Source organism: Passer montanus, unplaced genomic scaffold, assembly GCF_014805655.1.
Source record: "Passer montanus isolate IOZ18808 unplaced genomic scaffold, ASM1480565v1 scaffold54, whole genome shotgun sequence".
Taxonomy (NCBI): Eukaryota; Metazoa; Chordata; class Aves; order Passeriformes; family Passeridae; genus Passer; species Passer montanus.
Window position 1 is genome coordinate 7,586,763 of NW_024370374.1, and position 9,456 is coordinate 7,596,218.

At 46.8% G+C, this 9,456-nt stretch overlaps 1 protein-coding gene across 1 annotated transcript; it reads right to left on the reverse strand.

Annotated features, from left to right (window-relative positions):
- Positions 1–368: 368 nt before the first annotated feature.
- Positions 369–7,365, reverse strand: LMO2 (LIM domain only 2). The gene is made up of 4 exons (XM_039724932.1): positions 7,010–7,365; positions 4,235–4,450; positions 1,114–1,404; positions 369–1,027 (listed from the first exon to the last, which is right to left on the reverse strand). The coding sequence occupies exons 1-3, from the start codon at positions 7,048–7,050 to the stop codon at positions 1,185–1,187; spliced, it is 477 nt and encodes a 158-aa protein (XP_039580866.1). The 5' UTR covers positions 7,051–7,365; the 3' UTR covers positions 369–1,027; positions 1,114–1,184.
- Positions 7,366–9,456: the final 2,091 nt, after the last annotated feature.

Here is a 9,456-nt window from a genome sequence, read left to right on the forward strand (position 1 = left end):
GATTCCCTAATCCAGAGCAAAATCAGGATAAGCTACCTTTCTAAAAGACCCAAATCTTACATGATTTCCAAGATCAGATAGATGCAATCTGTTGCAAAACACCCAGAACCAGCCTCAGAACATCCTCATAAACACCATACAGCCTTGGTGTCACACAACACTAACTTCTCCTAGAACACAATCTAATTTCTTAGCATGAAGAGCACAAGATTTTCTGAACCCTCAGTGTTCTCACATTTGTGCTTTGAAACACAACCTGAAGTGGATCCAGCTGTAGGCAAAGAGTAGAAACCCTGCTACCAAAAAATAAAATTAATAATAAAAAAAAAATCCAGTACAATTAAAAAAGAAAAAAGAAAGAACAACACTCAAATCTTCCATTATTTTTATTAAAGCTGCAGAGTCTTACTACACACAACAAATATTTTATTGATATAATCTAAGTTAATAAAATAGTTGAACAACTCTTCAGATTTATATTTGTATAGAAATGATCTGGAGAACATCTCATCTTGAGACAGCAGTGCCCGAAAGCAACTATTCAGCAGGGTTTTTTAAAAGAAGAGTTTGGGACTAGAGGATGCACTGTTCATTCTCAAAGGAAAAAGAAAAAAATCCATGCAAAAATAACTCCCACCCAAAGTGTAAGGCCATATGGAATGGCCATGTGAGGGATGGCTCTTTCCTTCCAGTATTCCTCGTCACGCCTACTGTGGGAGCTTGTCATCTAAACTCAGTAATGAAAACAAGACAGAAAGAAAACTGAATTGCACAATCCTAGTCTGCAGGTGACAACGTCATAACATCTCTTAACAGAAGTCCCTACTCTGTTCCAGTTGGGAGGATGGGTTGTGGTGCTGTGTCTGTCCCCAGCTGCCAGCTGATGTCAGTTACTGTCCGTGCTGTGGACACGAGTCAGTCTAGCTACTATTGCTTTGCTCTCCCTCCTTCACCTGGGTGTGGTTTACAGTCTACGTAGCACTGCCTGCCAAGGGCCAACTGCGTGGCGTTTCCCCCCTGTTCCAAAACACGAGTCAGTCTAGCTACTATTGCTTTGCTCTCCCTCCTTCACCTGGGTGTGGTTTACAGTCTACGTAGCACTGCCTGTCAAGGGCCCACAGCCCAAGGGATGCTCTCCTGGGTGCAGCTGGGCCCGGGAGGTGTCTGTCCCAGAGACGTCCGTGCTAGATCATGCCGTTGATCTTAGTCCACTCGTAGATGTCCTGCTCGCACACGATGTCCGAGTTGATGAGGAGGTACCTGTCCCCCACACAGAAGTGCTTCTGGCAGGCGGCGCACTTGAAGCACTCGAGGTGATAGACCTTGTCCTTCACCCGCATGGTCATCTCGTAGGCACGGATCCGCTTCTCGCACGAGGCGCACAGCCCGTCCTGGCCAAAGAGCCTGCGGCGACAGCACAGAGGTCAGCACGGCTCCTTGGCTGGGCAAAACCCAGTCAAAACCAGAGCACAACACCCTTGATCCGTTAGGACCAGTGCGGAGTTAGAGAGAGGTCACCTGGAAAGCTGCCGAGCAGAACTGGAAACTTTGCAACACCAAAAATTGAAACAGAAAATCCAAGGTTTTCACCTTGGATAAAATCACAGAATAAGTTGGGTTGGAAGGAAATTTAATGTCCATCCTGTGCCACCCCCTGCCACGGGCAGGGGCATCTTCCACTACCACAGGCTGCTCCAAGCCCCATCCAGCCTGGCCTTGGACATTTCCAGGGATGGGGCAGCCACAGCTTCTCTGGGCAACCTGTGCCAGGGCCTCCCCACCCTCCCAGGGAAGAATTTCTTCCTTAATATCCAAACTAAATCTACTCAAATCTGTCAATATAATTGGCTTCCCTGATCAATGACCTTATCGCAAATTGGAGGAGCAAAGGTTGCTCAGAGCCCTGCATGAAGTTGTGCTATATTAACACTTCCACTTCTGTGATCAACAGAAATTACCTTTTGCTAATAATTTTTGCTCTTCTTAAACTGTTACTCTGTAATTTACAGAAAAGAGTTGAGATAAGCCATGCTCTAAGGCTCTCCTGCCTTTTGTCTGTGCCTCCACACTGGACATTCTTTCAGGCATTTCTATATCCATGAAGGCACTCCTGATCCATGAAGTCACTCCTGACGGGTTTCAGAAGGACACATTCTAAGATCTCCTAGATACTATGAGACAGTTTTATGCTGTGGACTGCACTTTAATCCACATGGAGAAACCCTGCTGAGGTCCTCATGACACTGTTTATAAAAAGGAACCTCTAATGAATGCCCTGCAGAGTTTATTAAGTCAAATCAGTAATAACAAAGCATGAATATATTGATATTTAATTTTTTAAAGGCACAAATGTTATAGGTGATGTATTCATTGAGTTGGACTTCCAAACTTCCATACTAATTCTGGAAAGAGTTTTTCCACCTCCTACACATCTCCTGCATGTGCTGTGCCTGATTGAAATCATCTTCTGAACTGGAAAAAGGATGTTTGGTAAATTAAGAGACATTTAAGGAGAAAGAATATCATTCCTTTTGTCTACCAGGAGATGTCAGTGTTCACTTCTGCCCAGTGAAAGTAATGCTAAGGTTACAAAAAGGTTGCCAAATTTTTCATTAATGAGGAAAGATATCTATTGCATTATTAAATAAATAAAAACCTTGGATTTCACTGCAAGAAAATACATTAATTGTACTGCCATACTTCCTGTTGTTTCCATTTTAAAATGAAAGTGTCTGGGAAGTGTAATTAACGCTGGATCACTGCTGGATTTACAAGTGGTCCCATTAGCAGAACTCAGTCCTTAATTTCTGCTCAGCAAAATTCCATCAGCAAAGCCCAGGGACAGCATAATTAGGAAGTCCACTGAGATTTTGGTTTCGTTTTTATTGGCAGGTAAATTAGCCTTCAGTAAAAAAGCTGGGAAAATACCAAATATCATTATTCCATTCCACAAACCTCCTGACACGTTAGGGATCCATTAGAAGAAATGGAACACAACCAGCACAGCAAAGATCAATACATTTTAATCAAGAATGTAAAGATCCTTTGTTATCAATTTTTGTGAAATATCTTAGTCTCCAATTAATCCTTTACATACAAATTTTGGCAAAACAGGAAGGCAGAGAGTTATTGATGAAAACACCCATAACAAGTGTATTTGTAGGATCTGATTCTGCAAAATGTGCAAATTCTTGCTAATTCAGCACTGGGCTTAAGAATGCCAAAACCCCAAATGATCTTTCACCTCTTACCTGGGTTTAAACACCTTTAAGCTCCAAGGCAATTCTGGGAGAAGCAGAAAAACTCCTTAAAACCATTCAGGGGAATCAGTTCATTGCCAGCTCCGTGGGAGATTGCTGGAATTCAGCCCCTTTTCCCAATTTCTGCTTGCCAGAATGCCAGACTGACCCTCCACCTGGAGCTGAGGGGTTAGGTCTGTGCAAAACGACAGATGCCAACAACTCTGGGTCCTAGGTGTTCTTTCTGAATTCTTCACATTATCAAATAATTCCGGCTTGTCCACAATGTGTAGCACTGCTTTCATTTCCATTAAAAATGCTTTTTTCACCCCCCCCAAACTTTAAAAGATTTATCTATAAACAACTCCATGTTGTTTATCTAACCAATACAGATAATCTCAATTTTTATCTATCATTTACTGAAGAATCCCAGCAATACTAAAAACTGCATATTCATCTGCATACGAATCCCAAAAATATAAGGAAAGGCTGAGGGAGCTGGGGCTGTACACTCTGGGAAAGGCTCTGGGGAGACCCTAGAGCCCCTCCCAGTGCTTAAAGGGGTTCCAGGAGAGTTGGAGACAGACTTTGGACAAGGGATGGAGGAATTGGACAAGGGGGAATGGCTTTAAAGTGCCAGAGGGTGTGTTTAGTTGGAATATTGGGAAGGAATTCATCCCTGAGGTGAGGCCCTGGCACAGGCTGCCCAGAGAAGCTGCCCAGAGAAGATGCCCCATCCCTGGAAGGCCAGGTTGGAGAGGAATTGGAGCAACCTGTCCTAGTGGAAGGTGTCTCTACCAGTGGCAGGGGCTGAAACGAGAGGAGCTGTAAGGTCCCTTTCCAGCCCAAATGATCCAGGGACTCCAGGACAGGAGCCCGTACTGCAAACCTGAGCTTGCAGACGCTGCCAGGCTTCGGGAGTCATTCCAAATGAACTCCTCAATCTCAGTAAAACGGGAAGGAAGGAGGAAGGGTGTGAGGAGCAGGATGCCTACCTGAGATAGTCCCTCCTGCAGAGCTTCCTGCCCAGCTTGTAGTAGAGGCGCCTGCCCACCTCGCCGAGCCGGCAGCCGCACAGGTCACAGCTGAGGCAGTCCTCGTGCCAGTACTGGTCGATGGCCTTCAGGAAATAGCGGTCCCCGATGTTCTGCTGGCACCCCCCGCATGTCAGCAGCGACGGGGGGATCTGCAGCACCTCATCCACCGGCTCCCTGAGGGAGGGAGACAAACGTTGGACGGGGGAAACCCACTCCAAGGGCATCCACGCGAGGAGGAGGAAAGGCAAAATGAGTCACAGGTCAGGACGGGGAGGGTGGTGTCCTCGTTTTGGCTCGTTGTCACCAGGACTAAGAAAGGCGCCCAAGGGATTTTACACTTTCCGTTGGGAAATGGAAATTTGGAGACTAAGTTTGATGGTGTCACTACTCAGAACAGCACGAAATGAATAAACACAACAGCTGATTCTGTTGCCCAACTGGTTTAATAAAGCCAGCTGCTGGTTTTAATAAAGCCAGCATTTTACCTCATGTTGCTGCAGGACTTCTTTTTTCACTTAGCCAAGGACATGAATCCCCTGGGATGGGTTTATGCCAGCATACCTCAATTATCTGGGATTTACATGTCCATGAGTGAAAGGAGGCACAAATCTTTATTGTGATATTAACACTGACTCTTTATGCACCTATTTTGTTCCTCTTCCTAAAAAGCTTGGAGATCTAGGATAATTCTGGTAAAAGTGAGAATTTTCTTCAAAGCTACTTTCTTAAGGATTTCTGTGTCTTTTGGGGTAATTTCAAAACTAAAAAAAAAAACAACCAACCCAAAACAACAAAAAACAAAAACCAGTGCCTGAGCTCAGTTTTGTAATGTTGTGGGATTTACCCAAATGCCAGAGAAGTAAATAAAATAAATCTACTGGATCCATCCCTTAAGCACTTGCTTGATTTCAAACCTGTGGCTAGCAGAGTGGACCCCAAATTTTTTCATATTATTGGATTAGTGCTCCAGCACAGAGTCCCCAAGCAATTTGCTTCTGTCATTGGTCTGTCCTCCCCTGGGCTGCTGGGGGCAGAGGAGACCTACACTGATGAAGAAGCTCTGCTCCCAGTTTCCAGCAGGCAACAGGGAAAAAATTGTATTACTCCTGCTTATTTACTGGATCAGCAGTTTTCTGGGCAAAAATTACTTTCTTCAGCAGGGAGGAACGACCTCTGGTCAAAAACTTCTGGGCTGAGAAAGTGATCCTGCAGTTTTTATTTAGGCAAGCTGAGCCCTGAGATATTATCTGGTTCTATTCTGCTCTGGTTTCTCCCTTCTAAGTTTAAACTGCTGTGCCCTGCAAGCTATGTCGTAACACCCCTCTCCTGCCAGCTCACCATCCTGTAAGTTTTCATTAAAATCATGGGGAACACATGATTAGGCCCTACTTTTTCCAAATTTATCCTTTTGGGCCACATGCTCCCTTTCCTAACACTTGGACTCCATGCTGACAACTTCTGAGAGCTTTCCAGTAGAAGGAAGCACACATCATTATCCGTCATTATCCATTTTTTGAAGCTTTGGAGTGTACCCCAAAATGTTTCATCTGAGGGGTGTTTGGGAATCCCTAGCCAGGTTTCTCTGAGAGCCCTAAGCTCCAGAACAGCCCAGCAGATGTTTATGCAGAGCAGCATTCCTGGTTAACGCATTAGGCTTTTGATGTCCACGGATTTCTAAGCCAGCACTTAAGCCACCAGAACACAAGGCAGGTAAATAAATAAAGATTTTTTAAAAACTTTGTAGATGAAAGCTGGACATCATTAGGAGCTGGGACTAGCGTTTCTTAAGAAAACAGCATAAAGGAAAATGTAACGTGTAAAACATCATGGAATGAAGTGATTTAACCCCCAAAAGCAGCAGTTCCCATGTGCTCGTTCTGGGCTCCAAGCGATGGTATTTTTAATATCTGACAGGAAACAAACCACAAATGACTCAATTTACTGAGAGCGATGTTTTAAGCATTATCTGGAAACGGAGATTTTATAATTTGTTTCTTTTTTCTTCTCTTTTACCGCGATCCCAGACAAGCCTAAGTGCAGTTAATTAGCACGTTCAGGGCTGAAGTGGCTCTGGGTCTGTGCTGAGTTACCATCCCTAGGTGTGCAGCGGGGATGGGACAGCGGGAGCACAGCCCGGGAGAAAGCCTGGATCTGGACACTGAAGCCGGTCCCTTCCCTGAGTGGGAAGCCCCGGGAGGGAAATTCTCATCTCCTACATCCCGTCCATCAAGTCTGTCTACATGCTCTTAGCAGAACACCCAGCCCCCACCAAAGCTTTCTACGAGCTTTTGGAAGTTGCATTACGAAAACGTGGAAGTTGGGCACCCGCAGCCAACAGCCCTGACCTTTCACCGATCGGCTGCAGCGAGTCGGGCAGATCGGGGATGGGGCAGAGAGGCTCCCTCGGGATGGAGAACCTGACAGCTTGGGAAGCGGGATGCCCTCTCTCTCTCGCCGAGCATCCCCAGCACCCCGCGGTGGGATGAGCGAGCGGAAGGTGCCCTGCCCGGGGGGAATTGCGCCTCTCCGCTCCCGCTGCTCCTTCCCACAACTCGGGGGGCTCTCCCCAGGCTCCCGCACAGCCGCAGCCCCGCGGGGCCGGGGCAGCCCGGTGTCCGGGGCGGGGGAGGGGGGTCGGAGCGGCGGGGCTGCCGTCGGGAAGGACGGGCGGCACCGGGAGGCTCCCGGGGACCGTGGCGAGCGGGGCACCGGGCAGAAGGAGCGCGCACTTACTCGGAAGGATCGAGGCTTTTCCTCTCGATGGCCGATGACATTGGCGGGGCCGGTTCCTTTGTGGCGTGCCGGTGGTGGGCTCTGCCCCCGCCGCCCCCGCAGAGGCTGTCTGCTCGCGGAGCCTTGTCGCCAGCCGCGCTGCCCCGCCGCCCCGCGATGACATTCACAGGATTTCCTCCTGCAGCACCGAGACAGAGAGAGACACACGCAGGGGCTGGGGCTGCGCTCCGGCCCCGCACGGCCCCCCCCGGCCCCGGCTCCGCGCCCGGCGCTCAGCGGCTCCGCGCGGGCAGCTCCGCACACGCTCCGCGCCCGGGCGGCAGCGCTGCCGGCGGCCGCATCCCCGCGATTATTATTACTCCGTGGCTCAGCCCCGGCTCTCTGGTTTCATTTCCTTTTTCCTGATCACGATTCAAATACAATAGAAGGAAATCACACTTAAAGAGACAGCTGCCCGTTTCTTAACTGCACTCCTGGGGATTCGGCAATACAAACAGCAGCATCACGACTCGCTGGGTTCCTTAAAGAGACAGCGCGGGGCTCCCCAGAGCCAGGGCTGGGGGCTGCCGGGGCGCTCTCACGTTATTATTATTCCCTTACTAACGCTGTCTCTGTGCGCAGGCAGGTGGGCGACCTGAGAATGATCCCAAGAACTGGAAAAAAAGGAGCGCCTGGTTCCGGATTGTGCCGCCTCCTCAGCTGCACGCAGAGCGGCACTCACCATCCCCGTCCTCGCCCTCTCCCTCTCTGACACCAACATGCACATGCCCACACGCACCCATGGGCTTGTGCGGCACTCGGAGAGCCACAGGTAAAGATCCCGAACATTATTTGTTCACCCAAAGTGGTCAGCTCAGCTGTGTCTCATTTATAGCCCCGAGTGAACATTTGCTTCCAGACACCCCCGGTTCTTGGCAAGCCGTGTAACAAATTTACACCCTGGCACCGCGTGATGCTAATGAGCTATAAAAGCCGGCGAGTACCAAGTATCGATCTGTAATTAATCCAAGAGATGCCAAAGATGGGGAAAGTCTTGCCTGGATATGTCTATTTTCCCTCCCACCCTTCCTCCTCTCCATCAGCACAGCACATCCCGGAAAGGACTGATTTACAGCGCCGGAGTAAAAACTATTGCAGCAAGGCGAGCCTTTGCCAGGCTCTGTGGCATTAGACGCTGGCCCTTGCTGGAGGCAGAGTTCTGGATGGGATGAACAGCTTGCGCTGTTAATTCCTTTAAAAACAGTAAAGAAATATCTGTAATAAAGCCCCGGAGAGTAGTAGTAGCAGCAATATTTCGCTTCTATATTAACTCCCACAAGAAAAATGTATTTGATGTCTATTTTTATGACTACATTCTCCTTTTTTTTTTCAGCTTTTTGGCAGCTGGGGATATAAGATCTGCAATACATTAATGAGGCCGATCCAAAGATTAGTAATGTCAGCAGAAGGACTGTTATTCCTTTCAAGGGGTTTTGAACCAAGCTCTTGAAATACTTTAGAGCTATCACTGGTCATTAGAACACATCTTTCTTATTCTTTAAACACATTATCTCCAATGTATTTTAAGCTATTACAGCAGGACAGTCACTCTCATTTCTGTTGAAGGAAAAGGCTCTTTTGTTAGGTTTTCACAGACAGGACTGAATTATATGATGACTATTTAATTTCTGGCGTGTTTACCCTGTGATCAGCAAAGTAAAATAAATGTAAATCTTGCCAGAAGACTGAATAGCTAAACTATTGCAAGATTCCACGGGAAAAAAAATCTGCCAGGAACTTCACTTGGTTAAAAAAAGAATCAGAAATTTATTTAAAGGTGGCTCAAAAGCATGCAGAAGGACATCAAACATGTCTTAAAAAACCCAACACATTTCTATGAGCTTGGTTTCTCCGGTGTCTCAAGGTTTAATAAAATATAAACTCTTAAAATATAGAAGGCAAAATTTCCACGATGATTGGGGTACTCATATTCTGATAAACCCCTGATGGAATAATGTGAGCGATTCCATAATGCCAGTAAATGCTCTGATCTCAGAAGTTGTGCACACATTGCAGACGCGTTGGCCTGCTGCCCCTCTTGTATTTATTTTCCCAAAATCACAGGAAATTAATATATTTAAGACCTCTGTGCCTTTGTGCATCTACAAGAGTTCAAAAGTTTTGGTGAGGGACAAAAGTATCAACATTGGCACATAAGGAATTACTTAATTCCTTAGAAAAACAACATCAAAATGAGGAGTCACAATACACAGTGGTCAGTGATTATTGGGAAAAAAAACAATTTTTAAGGTTTTGCAATTCCTTGCTTTGCTCAGACCACCTTAGGTCTGGCAGATAGTGAGATATTTCTCATATTCATAGTCGAGCACAAGCACTGATGGACAGACCAAGAAAATTCCCTGCATTGCCAGATCAGTCCCTTCACCTAAATAAAAACACATAAAAAC

Coding starts and splice junctions, on each gene's coding strand:
- LMO2 (XM_039724932.1), bottom strand. CDS start 7,050: ATGTCATCGGCCATCGAGAGGAAAAGCCTCGATCCTTCCGA. Junction 4,451..7,009: donor AAAAGCCTCGATCCTTCCGA/GTAAGTGCGCGC, acceptor TCCCTCCCTCAG/GGAGCCGGTGGATGAGGTGC. Junction 1,405..4,234: donor TGCAGGAGGGACTATCTCAG/GTAGGCATCCTG, acceptor CTGTCGCCGCAG/GCTCTTTGGCCAGGACGGGC.